This window comes from Emydura macquarii, unplaced genomic scaffold (genome assembly GCF_026122565.2).
Source record: "Emydura macquarii macquarii isolate MOO-44397 ecotype Brisbane River unplaced genomic scaffold, CSIRO-AGI_Emac_v2 contig_450, whole genome shotgun sequence".
Lineage (NCBI taxonomy): Eukaryota > Metazoa > Chordata > Testudines > Chelidae > Emydura > Emydura macquarii.
Window position 1 is genome coordinate 11024982 of NW_027130587.1, and position 19274 is coordinate 11044255.

At 40.5% G+C, this 19274-nt stretch overlaps 1 protein-coding gene across 7 annotated transcripts in view; it reads left to right on the top strand.

Moving 5' to 3' along the window:
• Window positions 1-19274, top strand: part of PITPNM3 (PITPNM family member 3) — a 315040-nt gene that overhangs the window by 211248 nt on the left and 84518 nt on the right. For 6 of the 7 annotated variants that reach the window (XM_067537998.1, XM_067538000.1, XM_067537997.1 and 3 more), the window contains 2 exons: window positions 13446-13522; window positions 17227-17462. In XM_067537998.1, the coding sequence (XP_067394099.1) occupies window positions 13446-13522; window positions 17227-17462 (313 nt within the window). Of the gene's footprint in view, window positions 1-13445; window positions 13523-14152; window positions 14286-17226; window positions 17463-19274 lie in introns of those variants that run through there. The other variant, XM_067538004.1, reaches the window with a different exon arrangement.

The window sequence follows — 19274 nt, forward strand, 5'->3', positions numbered from 1 at the left end:
GGGGAAGGCAAAACTATTTGATCTGGTGCTGGGGAGAGGATGGAAGTTCTGTTTTGTGAAGGAGTTCAAGATTTTAAACTTTGACTTTATTCAAAACTGAACATTTCAAAATTCTCTGAAGGAAAATTTTAAAAAATGTATTGGGTAGTTTGAAACATTTTATTTCAATTTTGATTTTTTTATTTTGTACTATAATACATAATATAATATATTATCCAAAATAAAAAACTTTGAAACAAAAGATCATTTCAAATGAAAAATGGAAAGCGTTCATTCTGAAAATGTCAAAACGGGGGGTTTTGACATTCTTGGAACTTTTTTCTCCTGATTTTCTTCCAAAACAAAATTCTGGTGAAATCAACCTGTTTTTGTGAAGTTTTCACGTTCAATGGAACTGCATATTCTAATGGACAATGGTTCTAACAAAATTTCTCCAACCAACTCTAATTTGAACTAATGTTGGCTTGAATGATTTGCCTAAAAGAGGTTTCTTTAAAGAAAAAAAAAAACTGTAAAAGCTTAAAATAAAACAGAGGAGGATGGGGAGAAATATTTCACATCAAAAGAAGATGAGTCAGCAGGTGTTTACACTTCCCTTGTGTCTTAGGAATTTAATAATGGTGTTGTACTCTTCGTCCCGATCCAGCGAAGCACTTAAGCATATACTTAATGTTAAGCATAAAAGCAATCACTTCAATAGGCATACTCACATGCTTAAAGTTAAGCACATGATTAAGTTCCTCAGGGCCTTAGTTTCTCCCTGTTCTCTGAGAGGTTGTAAATTATTGCAAAAGGGGAAGCAGGGTTGCCCCAACTGCAGGGAAGATGGTTAAAGACTAAATTAAAGCTTCTACAGTTTGGACTATGGTGGGATGGAGGAAGGGTGCCTATTTGACTGGAAGTATCTGGAGTTATTGCATATGCAGAGGAAAGGAGCAGACATAAAGACACTGGAGGAAAACTGTACCCAAACTTCCCTTCCCACGCTAGCACCAGCCTCCAAGAGCTTGCTGGAGCATGGTGAGTAGGAGCAGCCATGGTTTCCCCCAATATATATTTTCTGGCCCACATAACACTACCAGTAGTTCTAGTGGCCCTCCAAACCTTCTGTGATCTAGGAGCATATACATCGCATTATGGCTGCCTGCAGCATTGGAGGAAGGTTGACCAGGTGTCCCGATTTTATAGGGACAGTCCTGATACTCAGGGCTTTTTACATGAGCACCTATTACCCACCACGCTCTTCCCCAATTTTTCACACTTGCAATCTGGTCATGCTGATTGAAGCACTAGTAGAGGGAAAGTGAGCTCCAGTCACCATCTCTTGTCAGTGCATACATTGGAAAGGCTTCATAACTTGTTCCCTAAGAAACGTTTCCAGATTGTCTCACCGCTGATAGATCCCTAAACCCAATGCTCTGCTTTCTGGAGCCAGTACTCTAAACTGATTTATTCTCAGTGGTCTCGACCGTAAAAGAAATAGGATCAGGAAAGACTATCGTGATTCAAGCTAGTAGCTGGCATGAAATATGGGGTCTTTTTCTAAAGTGTTTTAGAAGGAAACTAATCCATGTTCTCGAGGCCAGTCTTTATTAGAATCCTGTTTTCTCTCTCTATGCTAGATTGCACCTGTATGGGAAGCATGAAATAAATGTAACAGCACTGGTGCATTAAGGTTATATTAAACTATCAAAGAATAACCCTGTTATACAGCAGTTTTTAGAACATGTAGTGAACACATTTTAGAGCACACTTATGTGCTTCTTTAAAGAGCAAAGGAATAGCAGGAAAAAGTGTTGCTATGGAGGTAGCACAACTCACACTATAAGCTGAGAGTTTTGTCCTGACAAAACTGTATTAACCTGTGGGTTAGGGTTTCCATAGCTGTACTCCCTGCCAAATATAGCTAGAATTCGGCCTATACTTTCATGGCCAAATGAGTGTATCTATGCAGCATGGGCCAAATTATCCCTGGGGAGACTCCATTAAAGTCTATGGAATCTGGCCCTTGCTGTCTTCCATGTGGCTTGTTCGGCCTTTCTAATCCAACCTGGACTTCCTAGCCATTTACACATAGCATAATGCAGACCAGCACAGTGACTGAGATTAGCATGGTATGACAAATTCACTGAAACTGAAGACTTGAAACCACTGTGCTGACTGGTAGGAGCAGAACCTCCTACAAACAGATACTGGTTAGCTAATTGAATCTGATTATGTATGTATTTAGTTCTAATATACAACCTGCCATGGTTTGTTATATCCATTATGACTGTTGCGATCACAAATGGGAATATAGTTCAGCAATACTGCTGTATAAACCTTATCGGTTGCAGATATCTTATCAGCATTTTGCAGATTGATTTGCAGCACTTTAGGGCCTCTCAGTGAAGTGAAAGGCATATCACAAGGTGGCTCTCACGCTGTGACATGCCAAAATAGACCCACTAAAATGTGACTTGCCTTTCACTACATACAGCTATGACAAGCACCAAGAAATGGTGAGGTCTCCTCATTCTTTTCTACCAGGCAAGATGATGGAAAAACAGTTAAATGTAATGGAGAATATTTTGAATTTGCATTGAATTTACTGAATTATGCCGGGTAAAATGTTAATATTACCTTTGTAGAGATGGAAAAAGCATGTGTGTAAAAGAGAGAGAGAGACCCACATATGTGGAGGAGATAACCATGTGGTAAATTGTAGAATCACATGATAAATTATGGAACTGTCTGATAAATTGCAGAGCTGTGTGGTAATTTGTCATACACTTTTGACTGTTTTACCAGCTCTCTGCCCACTAATCTATCTTGTCTGGCACTTACTTTTAAACCCTGGAGCAGTTTCAAACAAAACTGCACCATTTGATTTTGTGTGTATGTGTGTGTGTGAGAGAGAGAGAAAGAGAGAAATCTTTCCTACTCTTCAGTGAGGAATGTCCCCCCCACTGGCTCCCTCAGGATGGGTGGCATGCAGCTATATTCCTGATACAGCTTTTCTGGACATGTCACAGCTTTAAATTCTCATATATCACAGCCCTGCAGAAATATAAATGAGCTTTCTGTCACTGGAAAATGGGTTAGTCCCATCTTTATAACAGGACCCAGTGCTCATTTGTAACTCTGGAAGGGCCCAAGAAATGACTTTATCCTTCAGTTGTGACATTTTAAGGGACAAGAAAGTTTCTTAGGTCATTTTTAGACATTTATATGGTTGTCTTTGAAAGCTGTACAGTTGGTAGTAAAGGCACATGGTTTTACATATGGGGTATGTGTGTGTGTGTGTGTGTGTGTGTGTGTGTGTGTATAATATATATTTATATTTAGTATCACTTGCAAACAGAGTATAACATGTTTTAGAGGACTCCTAGTCTCCCTAGTATATTACTCATTTTATGACCATCTTAACATATACTTAGATTATTAGCTCTTTGGGCAGAGACTAGATCTGGGTTCTGTGATGGGCCCCTGGAAGCTATAATACAAATAATATATAATAAATAATATTACAAATACACATGAAAAGTTTGTGCTGGTTCATACCTTTAGAGCACGTGAGTTTAACAACTGACATATCAGAATAGACTAATGGTCCACCTATCTAATACATTCTCTAGTTGGAGGCTATGGAGGAAGGCATACATTCTTGTGAATGTACCAAACTGGACCATGGGGAGAAATTTGTTTCTGACCTCTGATCTCTATGTTGGCTGAAAGAATGTACAAAAATTTCAGGAAGGCATTTAGACTCTCTATTGACTTCCCCTCTAAGGAGGCTCCTGGGTGCTGTTTATTCCAGAAATATTCTGATACTAATGAATTATGGCATAACTGCCTTTGTGTGACTGGAGTAAGTAAATGATTGACATTTAAATTGCCTACTGTTTCAATATCCATGTCCTGTATGTGTGGGGAGGGGGAGAGAATATTGGAGCATAACTGTGTTAAATATGCAGCTAACGTGTCTTTGGAATCACTTTAGCGCCTGATATGCTTAGATTGTTCTTTATAGGGCCATTCCAATTCAGAATTGAGCCCTTGGTCTTATGTTGCTTGTGTTAGCATTTGCTACCTTGGCGATCTCGCTCCAGAAACAAGGCACTTCTTCTAATCTAATATAGTGGTGATTGTTGTTGGTATGAGTAATCTAGGCTGGAAATGGGCCTTTCTGAGGGTAGGTTATATCATAACTGATGATTAATGTGGAATAAACGAGAGACAGCCTGAAGTGCAACACTAAATCTGATTACTTTTGAACTTCAGTAGTGTCCAAAACCTAAATCTGGATTTGAGATTTGCAACTGACTCCCACCTTTAAAATGGACTGAATACCCCCCATTTCCCTCACATTTTGTAGTGCTCAAAAATGGTGGGTTTTTTGTTGTTGTCATTCTGTACTCCCAAGCATTCTCTCCACGCTGATAGACAGAAATTTGCAGCTCACTGAAGTGTAGCCATATTAGCTCCCAGTGGATCACAATTAGAGAAACATTAGTAGAAAAACACTCTTGATGACACAGGCTCCAAGAGTCCTTATATAGCTCCCTTTATTTCTTCTGGACTGTGCTCAGAGTGATTGCACTTAGAATTTGAGACAACGGACTAAATTCTCTGCTGGTCATTGAATGCAGTTCAGTAATACTACTTATTTACTGCTTTTAGAGGTTCCGATGCAATAGCTACCTTCAGGATAACCTGGTCATGCTTTACTGAACAAATGTGTTAATTTTGTTTGGCATATATTAAGCTCATGTCTGAGTGGTGAGAGGAGGACAGGAGGCAGAACATGTCATAGCCTTGTACTGTACAGGTAGTCTGAAATCTTTGTTTAAAATGTGAGCTTAAAAAAAAAAAAAAAAAAAAGACATTTGCACCTGTTAAATTGCTCCTGACCAAGATGTTATAATGTTGTTAATCCCACACACTTCGTAACATGCATAAAAATATCAGCTGTCTCCCAACTACTCAGCAAAGATTCCACAGCTAGTGCTGCAGTGAGATGCATGCTAGTGACAACTAGTAAATATACGGTAGGGTGAACTCGAAAAATAATGAAGAATTATTAGTTACCTTATTGACCGGGTATTTTTATACTGCTTTTTGTTGTTGTTGCTCTCTTTATTACTTGTTCTCTTCTTTGCAGATTCTCACATTTCAGCGATTCACATGGGGATTGTGATCTAGTCCTTTGAGGTACTTATGTGGCCTGCATAATCCATAGTATCTGAGAGCCTTGCAATCCTGCAATGCGTTTATTCTTACAATACCCATGTGAGATGAAGCAGTGCTATCATGCCCATTTTTACACATGGGGAACTGAAGCACAGAGGGACTAAGTGACTTGCCCAGCGTCACACAGGAAGTCTGTGGCAGAGCAGGAACTTGAGCCCAGGTGTCTGAAGTCCCAGGCTAGTGCCCTAACCACTGGGCCATCCTTCTTCTTTATCATTATTCTGTTCTATATAGTTTCTTATATAACCCTCCTCTCCATTGTATATAATGAGCCTCTTCCATTATTGCATTAGGTGACATGGCTAGCATTTGTTGTGCGGTTTGTTCGTGTGTTCATACTCTTTGAAGGAGGAGCATTAGGCGGTAGGACTTTGTTTTTATAAATGCCCAGGCTGGTACATATTTGTTAGAGAAGGCAGATGGAAGACGTGCACCTTGCACTTGGAGGAGAAGGTGGTGAGGCTCGAGATGGTCCTTTCTTGCATTGGTTCCGCAGTCTCAGACCAGCCCCCTGGAAAGCTCTGTCTCCTGCACAGAGAAGCTTTACCCTTATGGTAGAAAGTTTAATTGTGTTTGAGGGGTTCTTGATGATGGCTTTCATCCCCGTGCTTCAGGGTGTCTTTTAGATCTCTTAGGCGCACCTTGAAGATAAGGACAGAGACTTTGAACTTGATCAGATATTCTACGGGAAGCTGGTGAAGAGAGTGGAGGACAGGGTGTCTCAGTAGTATGCAGTAGGGCCTGATCCAACACCCGCTGAAGTCAGTGGGAGGCTTTCTATTGACTTCACCGGGCATTGGGCCAGGTCAGTGGGCCAGACTTTCAAAAGGCTCAGAATCTAGCTGAGCCCAGATTTTCAAGAGCTCAGCTCCCATTTGGCACCAAAATCCATAGCCAGGTTTTCAAAAGAGCTCAGCAGATTGGGTGCACATTAGGTACTGAAGGGTCACGGTGGCAATTGCTGGCTAATGATCTCTTGACAACCTGGCCAGTCCAGATGTCAAAATAGGAGCTGTGCTCTCTTGAAAATCTAGTTTTTTGGAATCTTTTCCCATTTCTGTGACTTCTCTGCTTGTTCAGAGATTTGAGAAGCATAGGGCTGTCTGTAGCCAGTTCATTTTCAGGTTTAAATTAAAAAAAAAAATCATTGTTAATGTAATCACATCTCTGACCTTCCCCCATCGCTTGCTATTAGAATGTAAGCCATTACAGCCCATGGGTTTCTGCCTCTGTATGGGACTTGATTATCTTTTTGTTACTGTAATTTACATAATGATGTAATTAGCATAAATTGCTATAATGATGGTATAAATAGAGACGGCCAGAAAAAAATCTGTAAAACGTTGATATTGCATCAGAGAGTTTCAGTCCTGCTAAGCCTTGTTATTATTTTACCTCATTAAAACGCTTCCAGTAAATAATAAAACACATAATTTCCCTGTAATCAGCTTCATTTCAATGGCTAATGAAATTTCTCTGTCATTTTCTCTAGTAGGTCATGCTGTATAATCCTCTCTCACACAGAGCTGTAACTCTTCAGTGGTACTATTTTGTTTTGCCATCATGACAAAGAAGGCCTCCAATTATGTAAGCCTCCATGATTTAGCCTGTGCAAAAAGCCTGTGTGGTCCTGAGATCTGTTGCTTTTTCAGAACCCACAACAAGGGAATCAAACCCCAGAATTTGCCCTCTGACGCACATCAGGTTTCTTTTGTGAAACTTACAAGTGAGAATGCCATCTCTAATGTAACTCTGCTAAATCTAGGTATGTCGAGACACTAGTTTAGTTTGTTTTAAATTCTTTTCTCTCTACCTTTTAATAAATCTTGTGTTTGTAAAGAACTCAGCTGTTGAGTAGGATTTTCATGCAGCTCAGGCTCTGAGGAGACGAAACATTCAGACAACCTCCTAGAGAGTGGCCTTACAGGTAAAGTGTTCTGAAACTGATTAGCACTCCTCTGTCAAACAGCATGGATAGATCCCAGTGCAGGGCCATGCTCTGGTTGGCTGAGTTTGGTGGTGACAAACATCTGGAAGAAAAAATGTTTCATGCTGGTTATCCAAGAGCTATAAAGTGAACTAATTAAGATGCCATCCAGTAATGGTACGAATTGACAGGAATGGTAGAATTCTTCAGATTGCTGAAGAAATGCTGTTCACCCTCAACTTCCGCTGATGCCACTTAAATCATGACGTTACTATGCTGTGGAGGTGAAATGTAAACCCAAGGTCTTGTCCATTTATGAGTAAAGATTCCATGGCTCCTTGCCCCTGGCAAGATCTAGCCCATTGTTTTCCTGTTTCAGTTTTAGGTTTAAGATACATTTTAGCTCAGTAGCTATTTTGCCTTATCTTTGACATGGCTAGTGACCTTCCATAGTCCTTTTTGGTTTGCACACAGCTCACCTTCATGTGGTAGCTGGCTCTGTTAGGAGTTTAGCCAGCTTTTGAAACCCCTGGCTGGTTTTTATATTATCAGGGTTTCCAGAAAGCACGTGTATTTAGGAAAGTATGGTTGAAGTTTCAGGCTTGCTGGCTGACTGGTTTATTTATTTATTTATTTATGTACAGACATTAATTAGCTAATCCTGACAACAACCCTGTAAAGAAGGCAAGCCTTTTTACATGTCAAGGAACTGAGATACAGAGAATACCTGTCTTTGATTTGTCCATTGCCAGCCAGCATGGCAATGTCATAATCGGGAACAGGATTAGCGCAGAGGCACATGTGTGGTTCCAGCAATGGACACGGATAATCTGTGCTACTGCCAGGTGAAGGTGAGACCTACAATTAATTATTTTAGTGTCTGTCGGTGCTTTTTGGTCTTTTAGTTTCTAGTCCAAGGTCCACTTCACAAGAGCATTTTGTGTGTGTTTTATATGCTCTTGCTTTTATCCACACCTGAAAGCAAGCCTTGTGCCTGTAGCATTATCTGAGGTACTCATTCTCTGTCACCATGCTCAGGGAGAACAGAGGAAATGTTGGCTGTTTAGAACTGGAAAGCTACATTCCCCCTATGCCCTCATGCCCTAGTGATTTTCCTCTTAAAACTCTCCAAAGACATTAGAACAACCACCAGAAATCCACAGCAGCAGCAGCAGAAAATGAGAACCTGCCTTAAACAGTGACTGGGATTGTTGCTTTCTCAGTAATATCAGAAGCTTATAGTATTTTATTTATTTTATTTTTAATATTACTCCCAAACATTGCTGGATCCTTAACTTCTACCTATTTTATAGGAAGAAAACATTGTTCTCCTTTCATAGCAGCAAATCCCTGCAGAACAGGTGGGATTCTGAAGTTATAAATTACACATTTTCTATCCTTGATGTTCAGAAGGGTTTCATGCTCTCTTTACCCCCAGACATAAAGAAGAAAGTCTTAGAGACTAGAGATTATACACTTCTGATCTCCCAGGATTTAACAGTCTTCCTGTGCAAGAAAAAGAAGAGAGCATAGTTAGCATCTGCTGTTTTGGGTTTTTTTTTTTTTAATCCCATAGGTGCTGAGTACCCCCACGTCCAGCTGAAGCAATCCTTTCTCACTGGGGTGTTATGGTGCTTAATTTGTTTATAAAATCCCTTGAGAACATGAAATCAAAGGTGCTATGCCAGAGCCAAATCGTCCTTTAACTTTATTAAGCTTTAGGATCGTATTGTAACATGGCTTTTTAATCCCAAATCTGCTATAATTTACATTTCTGATCTTAAAAAGAACTTCCCTCTTCTTGCTGCTTCTAGTGCGGTATCTCTTAGGCTGAGTTTGAGATGCAGAGCCCTGTGGTCAAATCATAACTTCCCTTCCCCTCTTGAATTGTGGCTGACCTTGGACCTCTGATACTCTCTAATTGAATTCTCTTTCAGCACTTGGAAGGCTTTAGTGATTGGCAAGATGTGGAACAGCCATCTTGGGCAGTGCTGGAGAGTAATGGCAGTGTGGGTAATAGAAGCAAGGGTCATGAGAGAAGTAGATTGTTGGGGAGATGAACAGGCTTAGGAGAATGCCTCTGTTCTTGGACCAGAATTCTCTGAAGTTTATCTTCAATCCCTTACCTAAGGAAGTGGGTTTTTCACCCTTAGTTCAATACCTGGTTGGTTCTATAGATCGTTGAGTCGCTAGACAAATAGCAAACTCTACTTGTTCAGGTTTCAAGTCTTAAAGGTGAAATTCATTTTTCGCTGTTCGGATTATTTCTCTTCAAGTCAGGTGAAAATCTGTTGCCAGAGAAGTGTGAGCAGGCAGGAGAAGGGGCTGTATTAGATAGATTTCTAGACTCGGAGACAGAAATAGGTCACTCCTGGTGTGGTTGTCTGTAGAAGAGACTGAACTGTGTCAAAGACTTACGTAACCACCTGAGTCCATGGTAAAGATGCGACACCAATTTGATCATATTAGCAGACTCTGACTGAAGGGACATGGGATGGGGGTCCGGGCATCAGTTATTTGCATGTAATGGTTATATTAAAATATTTGTGAAATAGGGAAGATGCATCATGATCACAGTGGAAGTGGAATGAGTGGGTCCATGTTCCCTGGAGAGACTGTTATTGACACCAGGAAAACAGGAAGTGTGAGGAGTGAAGCTGGAATCAACTCACCCACATAGCTGTGGCCATGCCCAGGGTTTAATAAGGTTCTACTTGACCTGCGTTCAGCTTTGCTCCCTGCTAATGAAACAAAGAGCACCTTACAAGCTCTTTAAGTTCTACAAGGAATACCATCAGCCCTTTGTGTCTGCCCTCTAACTACTTTTAAATGGTTTTTGACAAAATGTTGTGTTAAGTAAAGTGAATGTGTTGTTTTAATAACTTCAGAAGTTTCCTTTGTTGGCAACTCTAAGAACATAGTAGCAAATATTTTGCATAAAATAGACTTTTCGGGTGTACTAATCCCCGTATACTTTTTAAGGGAACTGCCTGTCTTGCAATAGAAACCAATATAGTACATTCCAGTATGTTTTATTTATTTGCTCTCCAAAGTACTTTAAGAACTGGGTGCTGTTTCTTTTCTTTCTTTCTGTTGGAGCACAGGGCAGAGAACAGCCAATCAGCACAGGGCAGAGAAAGTCCTGGCAGAACTATGGAAAGTTCTCGGAGTGTCTGAAGGACTCTGCTTTGGCTACTTCTGCAGCTGCACTTTAACAGCTGGAGTCTCTGCCTCTGCACTTTTCCCCCAAGGTCACATTGCAGGGGGGAACCACTTGGGTCTGAGATTCCCCTGTATAGGGATGGGGGAAAGAGGTGGGTTGAGAACAGGAGAGTCTTCTCTGCACAAAGCTTGGCTGATCACTTCTGATCCAGATGTCTCATACCTGCCATAAAACACAGTAGGGTGGAGTGTCCCTTAATTATCAGCAAGTATAATATAAATGTCACAATCAAGCTGACAACAGAGCTAATCAAATCTCATCCTACAACTGTTTCCTAGGTAACCGATACACACAGCTAGAGAAAAGGCACTGAACACAGTGCAAAGAGACCAGAGAGCCTCAGCAGATCTATTCTTAATGGTTATAAGAATACAGCAGAAAAACAGTCCCCAAAATGGACAATGGGATACTCTATTTATCCTTACTGGTTTGCTCATGGGGAAGGAATTCTTATTATGAGACACTCTCTTTTCACATAGTGCTTGAGGGGTTTGTTTCCCTAGGCTAACTAGTAGACACTCATTCCTGTTCACCTATAACCACAGTCACAAATATTCTGCCATCCTTAAAATATTGCTATCTAGGCAATCCGTTTATGATACAGCCAGTCAGGGGTCCTTTAGGACATGAGGATGAATGTAGTATTCATTGAGATCCTTTGTATACATGTTTGTCTATCTTTTCTGTCCCTTTCCTCCTTCCATTGTGATTGCTAGATGGAAAGGAATTTCTTGATGCTCTGAGCAGTGTATGAGATTCTCCCTACCCCCCACTTCCTCAGCATTTCACAATCTAAATGGGTGGTGTTTTTTCCTGAATCGTTCAGACTGGAGAATCTCTCCCTTTCCTTAGCCATGAGACAGTGGAAACAGACTCTCCTATTCAAGATGTGAAACTGTAGGGCACCTGAAGATTTGTGTCCTGCTTGCCTGCCCACCAAAATAGACAGGTTTCTTTCCTTTTAGAACACACATTTGGGGTCCCTCTAAAAATGGAAAGTCAAATAGATTCAAATTCAAATAATATGCAGAAATCTCCATTTCCGTTGAATTTTGCACACTTGATTCATTTGATTAATGCACAGGGCTTGTTAATGTAGCTTCTGATAACTGTCTCCTAACTTGAAGGGTTTTATTAAACTAAGCAAGAAATTGATTTGCAAATGATCAGGAAGGCTTTCCTTTATTACGGAGGGGAAAAAAATGAAGATGAAATTTAGCCTTACCCATACCCAATGTCATAATCTGCCCGGCTGCAGCAGAGTTGGATGATGGGATTATTACAGGAGACACATCTAATACTGCCAATTTACATTTTCTGAGGATCTGTTTTCATCCTTCAATTTCTGAAAACAGAAGATGAGCGGAAATAGTGCAACTTTGCCTCAAAACATCAGCACCATTTCAATAATAATGTCATCTTATCTGCAGCAGACAGTCATTAGGGCATGGATGCAGGATATATTGCATAATGCAGCATATTTACCAGTCTGTCACTTGTGGAATGTATGAACACAAGTGTTGCTGTATCAGATCATACCAGTGGTCCAGCTAGGGTTCTCTCTCTTTGACAGCAGTAAGTATGAGAGGAAGCTACAAGAAATTCAGTAATGGACATTTATGGAATAATTTGCCACAGGGGAAGTTTATTCCTGACTGCAGCAAGTTAGTGATTGGCCTATGCCCTGAAGCATGAAGGTTTAAATTTAAAACAAACTGGAGAACTGTGAAATATCACTTCTATACATTGGATGGTGAATAAGTATTTAGATAAATACCTATTACTAAACCTGTAGTCTCCTAATCACATTCAGATACATTTATATATTCTATGTCTGTGTCAAAAAGTACATGATATTGTTGGTTTTCCCTTTGTAATCAGATGTTTTTTTGATACCTAACTCTGAGTCTAGAATATAACTGGATTCACTGCTCTTCTGTTGTTTGGTACCTAGTGAGTGTTAGTGTTGGGGAACAGATATTCCAAGGATGCTGTATCCAGACCTCCACTCTGTTCCTAACAAGTGTGATAAGTACTTTCAGTATAAATAACTACCTTTACCTCTGTGGGTTAGATAAGATATGAGAGAAATATCTTCTAATAAACATGGCATGGTTGCTATCAATAATATGTGCTCGTTGATGTTAATGGCATTATGGGCCTCATCTGAAGCCAAGGAAGGGGTTTCCCTTATTACTGTTTACAACACAGTATTGTCTAAAGGGAATTCAGGGCCCTGTTTGTGCTGTAGAAACACTCAATGAGAGACAGTCCTTGCTCTATGAAGTTTACAATCTAAATTGACAAGAGAGACACAAGGTGGGAGAAAGGCAGTAGTATTATATGGGCAACTGAGGCACAGAAAGATTAAGTGACTTGCACAAGATCAAACAGGAAGTCTAATGGCTAGAAGTTAAAGCTAGATAAATTCAGACTGGAAATAAAGTTTAACAGTGAGAGTAATGACCCCTTAGAACAACTTGCCAAGGGTCGTGGAGGATTCTACATCACTGAAAATGCTTAAATCAAGATTGGCTGTTTTTCTAAAAGGTCTTATTTAGGAATTATTGTGGGGACGCTCTATGGCCTGTATTATACAGGAGATCAGACTAGGTGATCACAATGGTCTATTCTGGCCTTGGAATCTGTGAAGTCTATGGCACAGCCAGGAACCACACCCAGCTCTCCTGAGTCCCATTCCAGTGCCTTAACCAAAAGACCATCCTGTCTCTCTGACTTCAGAGAGTGTTGGATCATGCCCTATATAAGAGCTAAGTGTTCTTATAGCAATGAAAGACTCTGTTGGATGTGGAACTGCAAGACACAGTCCATTCTTCTGTTTGATCACAGGATCCCCAACAGAAATATTTCTAGATTAAAAACAGACTAAATGGCTTGTCTACAGATGGAGCTACTTAGGAACAGCTATTGCACTTTAAATCTGAATTAACTTTTAAGAGTAGACAAGCCCTAGTGACTCATTTCTACAGATCTCTTTAGAAGATCAGACAGCCAAATGCTAACGTGTTAAGTTTCTGTCTTTTTTTCCTCTCCCCCTTGCAGGTGAATTATATAGAGCTTCTTTGAGAAAACAAAGATTCCCTGCACAAAGCAGCATTGAAATACATGAGGACAATGAGGTGAGATTTCCTACAACATAGATTTGTTGATTTCCTCAATCTGAAGACTAGACCGGGAAATAAGAGCTTGACTTTTGTAAAATCAGCAAACTCAGTTACATTAATACTTTGGATATTCTTGAGAAGCATATTGTATTACAGCTGTTTTATTTGTTTATTACACTTCATACCTTCACTAGCAATCTACCCCTCCAGTGCCTCTAGGTGCTTTTGGCACAAATATAAAAATCTATCAATATCCCCAAATGCAGCCAAGTGCATGCATCCCCACAACTTGCTATACCAACTAAAATCAGTCTTTCCCACAAACATTGACACACGTCAATTTCCTCCCCACAGACCTGTTCCCCAAAAGCCTATGTACTTTGCAACCTGCCACGAAGGTCAACAGATCTGGGTTATTTGGGGACAAAAGGGAGTGAGTGTCAAAGGTGAGGGAAATGTCCATCTGGATGGTCCCTTGGAAAATGTCCATCTGGATGGTCTTGTAAACCAAGGGTGTTGCAGAGCACATGATTCTGTTGTTGCAGTTGTGACACAATCGAATGGGGAGGGAGAGTCTAATGAAGGCAGGTGCTTAGGCCAGCTAACACTTTATATGCTGTCTTTATATCAAGATGCATTTTGGGAGTAGAAAATCAGAGTATAACAGCGTTGGTGTGTTGAGCAGTACATGGACCAAACTCTGCCGCCTCTACCAATACTAGGAAGCTCTTTACTCTACGAGTGGCCTTGCTGATAGTGGGTCTGTTAGCAAAATCAGGTACCAACTAACATGAATAAAGGGATCAGAATTTGGTCCCTTGTAACTCTAGGATTCTGATAATTGCAAGAGCTCATCTCTCTCTTACCATCACCCCAGCTAGAGAATTCCATTTTCAAAGCACTTTCTCCAAACCTGCCCCAAAGTTCCAAATCATCTGAGCTGTGAGAACATCTGATGGATTTATAAGCACTTTTGATGGCTCAGTGCATCCTTTCCCCTGTCTAATAGGTGCGTGTGCGGTCACTGGAAATCATTAGTGGGCTTTCAGAGATGTTGCATAATTAGCTTGGCTGAAAAACAGATGCATTTTACAAAGAGATTAAAAAGTCTATTTAGCTCCACAGTGTAAAGACCTGTGTTGAAATTCAGATTTAGTAAAGCAGTCTGAGTAGAAATCTGGGTTCTAGAAGAAAGGACAGAAGCTGAGCAAATGCACAACTCTCTTTAGCTGTTTTTAGCTGGTTAAAGTCTTCTGTCTGTCCACACAATAGTTACAATATAGGCATCGGTAGTGCAAGATTTCCCACTCTTACCCAGCCTCATCCAAAGCTCATTGAAATCCGTCTTTCCACTGACTTCAGTGTGTTTTTGTTGCCTCACTGTAACCTTGGAAGGACCACCTCTAGGAGTGAATGCTGAGACTGCCGTTCATTCATTTGCTGAGACTGCTAAGAAGGATGCCAGTCTAAATCCACTTGTATAAATTGCTTTTGTGATAATAAGAATGGGACCTAGTCCATTAACTCACTTCTCATATTCCATCGGATGACAGTGGCTTCTTGTCCCCACTGACCTGACTTGGATTTTAACTAGTACCCTAGATGCTACATCTCCTTCCCTATTCCTTGAACCGTCCAATCCCCCAAACAGCGTTCTGCAATGCCAGATGACCAAGGAGAGAGAATTTCGTGTTGGCTGCAGAAGGAGATAATCCTGTCCTTTGAGCAAAATTGAGTTTCTATATTAGAAAAATCGCATAAAGAACGTTTTGGGGAATTAGAAAAAGGATAGAACCTTATTAATGTTCACTTCGCTGATCAGCAAATTCTTCTGGCAAACACGGCAGTAATTGCTCTCCTTCTCAGCAAAGATTGTACAGCGGACCGTTGTAGTGGGGTCTCACATTACTGAGCCCTCATTTCTTTTTACAAAATATACTGTACTCCCTTTGGTAGTAGTGTTGGTATTGCAGAAATGCCGAGGGGATGTTGTGAATGGCAAAAGTATAACTGGGTTCAAAAAAGAATTGGATAAATTCATGGAGGATCGGTCCATCAATGGCTATTAGCCACATGTTCAGGGATACAACCCCATGCTTTGGGTGTCCCTAAGCCTGAGAAGGCAAGAAGCTGGGATTGGACAACAGGGGATGTATCACTGGATAATTGCTGCGTTCTGTTCATTTCCTCTGAAACACTGGTCGCTCTTGGAAGGCAGGATACTGGGCTAGATGGACCACTAGCCTGACCCAGTATGGCTGCTCTTATACAGAGGCTCCAATCATGGGACACAGCCCCATTGTGCTAGGCATTGTATAAACATATAACTAAAAAAAGCAGTTCCTGGCCCACAGAGTTTACAGTCTAAGCATAGAACAAGAGACAACAGATGGTTACAGATAGTTGGAGGAGCACAGTATAACTGTGAGATTATTATGATCGGCGTGGTAACAAGCTGTCACATACAACAGGAAATCTTAGCAATGAAACCGAAGTTACCTTTGTCAGAATCAACACAGTATATCTGATGATGCAGCATCCTTGACATTTTGCTTTGAACTATGTGTTCACATTTTCATTGGTTCATGCAATTCGGCTAATCCACAATGGCTCTCCCCAGTTCTTTGTGACAATTATCAAAGTTTTACTGCCATTGTCTCTGCTCTTTTATTTAAATTGGTTTATATAGTTTCACTATAATGCTGCAGGGATCATGTGTACCAAAGTCAAAATTTAAGTACAAGACGACCCCAACCTTGTTTGTGCATTGTCTAGTGTTCCTCAACTAATGATGCACGACCTTTCGGGGGAGTCATGAAAGGCAATCGAGCAGTCACGATGCACTGAGTATTTTATTACAATCCAAACCAAGGAAACTCTTGTTCCTCCCCTTCCCCCGCCCATTATCCTTCAAGGTAAAGTATTCTGTATCAAACTCTCAAAACAGACACACCAACATATAGATTTAATCACTGTTTCATTGGTACGTTTTTCCTTCCTTTCCAGCAGAGACGACCGGTACCTGCCGATAGGGGGAGGGGACAGAGTGAGGGCAGTGGCTTCAGCAGATGTTACTGAGCATGCTCAGTACCAGCCAAGTAGCAAATTGGGGGAGGAGGGATGTGATCTCATGTCCCCCCCCCCCCAATACACACCACCTCTGCTTTCCAGTAAATGGAAGAGTGTTATGAAATTTTTTGACTTTGAATAAGAGGTTCCCGACCTGAAAAGGTTGAGAAACACTTCACTCTAACCCTTTCTGACGTAGAGTTTTGTTGAGACACAATTTTTTTTCTTCTCTAGAAACTGATGAATTCAATTGAAACCTTTCTGACAAATCCAACAAAATGAAATTAGTTTAGATCCCAATACCTAGACATTTAGTTAGGCCATCTCAAGATTTTGGACATCTTCCCATATGGATACACTGCCAATAGAATTTGTTGTGCATAAAACCATTCATAATCTTCTTTGGATCCAACTCTTACATCTGAGCCAAAAATGTAAAGACTTCTATGCTACAGTATAACGTGCTGTGTCTAACTCGGAGATACTTCAATGAAATTGATTTTTTTCAAAGTCAAATATACAAAAGATCACTCCCAGCCTGAAAAAAAATCACTAATTGTCTGGGGAGGTTGACACCAAGTGCACGGATGTTGCTCTTGTAATGCTTGTTCTGACAAAAGCCTATTCAAATGACTATTTCTTTTCTTCAGGAAGGAGCTCAGCACAGGAATTGTAAAACTCATGTCCTTATTCTTGTCCTACATGGGGGCAACATCTTAGATACAGGAGGAGGGGACCAGAACTGCAAGATGGCCGACATCAACACTTTCAGTGCTGTATTTGAGAAGGTGACCCGGGCCCATTTCCCTGCTGCATTGGGCCACATCTCAATCAGGCTTGTCTCCTGCCCAGCCATCTGTTTGGAGGCTTTCTCGCTTGTTTCCAAGTAAGTTCATTTGCATTCTAATGCACAGCTTTGCAAAGTGTGGCCCTCGAAGGTCTGTGCTATTCTCAAGCTTTTGTTTTATGGTGATAGTGCTTTCGTTGGCCAGACATGGAATACTGCAAGTCCTCCTTTACCCTTTTGCTCATCTAATTAATAAGGACAAGGTCCTATCCTTTTTGGGATAGATACACTGATGGAAAAGAGGGCTATAAGGTGACTCTGCCTTCCCATTCAGCATGCAATGGTGACTGCAGCTTTGTGCTAGGCTTTGCCCTGATGCCAAAACACTGGCTCCCACAGGAAGATGCAAACTACTGGCTCCAGAAGTTGGTCAGGTCCTTGGCCCTAGTATGTGGGTTGAGAGGTGCAGTAGGTATTAGGTAAGAGAAATCAGGTACACCCTACTCTATGTTGTCTCCTTGCCCCCTGGCTGCCCACATCTATCCTGGGTTGCCAAGATAACTCCAATGACTGAGCTGTCTCCAACTCCCACCGTCAATACTTGTTCAGCTCCCGGGATTTAGACTTGGATTCAGCTCATACTGTGACTAATCGTTACGATGTGAACAGTGGATTATTGTTTCCTGGGTTTAAACTTGAGTGTGGATTACATTATGATCAGTTCCAGACACACACGGCCCAATTCTGAACTCTACTTAAGGATGCTCAGAAAGTAACTCCAAGTTCATGTAACTGCTCAGTAGCTGTAATATCTATCAGTGTAGGCAAGGGAGATGTTTTTAAATCACTTAGGCAATTGAGATGCACAAATACCATTGAATTTTAACAGATATTGTGCTCCTAAATCCCTTAGGTACTTTTGAAAATCTCCTTTATGATCAATAATATCAGTAAAAAGTGTTTACCCGGCATCTTTGTCCAGAAAAGTAATGTTATTCATACATCCTTTGACACTTCTTAAAAGAAAGATGTACAAATTGCTTTTTAAAAATAAACTCCCATACACCCTCAGTTGGGAAGAAAACTGAGGCTGGATGATCATTGATGTTCTTATTCTCTGTCTGACAACAGCTGTGAATAATCAGCAGTCACCATTTATCTTGTTTTAAAAGCTAGACAACTGGATCTGCATGCCAATGTCCCAGTTGGTATTGATAATTCTAACACGCATATTCATTGTTTTGATGCTGCAGTGCTGGACACTATAGAATAATTTGGTAGATAGATTATTTTCATTGTTTTAAACAAAGATGGTTTATTGCTTAAATTGGTTTAAGAATAAAGTATAAAGAAAATTCTGAAATTCTTTAAAACAGAAATTGTGATTGGCTTTGGTGAACTCTCCTTAGCAATGGAAAAACAGGACGAAGCCTTTAGCATGTATTAGTGGCTTATGATCAGCCTTGTTGCAGGGGAAGAACTTAAACCTGAACAGATTGTTTTACTCTGTAACACAACTAAAACACAAAAGTATTATAGTGTCAATTCATCTGCTAATTGCAGTTCATGTAACCTAAAAATGCTATCGTGTTTTGTGGTACAGCATTCATTTATCATAATTAACTGGTGAAAATGCAAGATAAAGCAAAGGACTGAATGAGTTATTAAGATGCTTTTTAGAACACCTATTCACTTTAGATGATGAAAGCTACTGGCCAAACAAAGAAGGGTATGGTAGCGTGTGAGACACATTGGCTCAGATGGATTTGTCTTTCTTAACAGATCCTTTTGCTAGAGGGTATAAATGGATATGGTGCTTGGGAGATTACTGAATTTATATTACAGATGGTGCTTCCCTTGTGGATCATTTCTTGGTCTATTTAGCTATGAAGTTGCAGTGGGAAGTTTCTG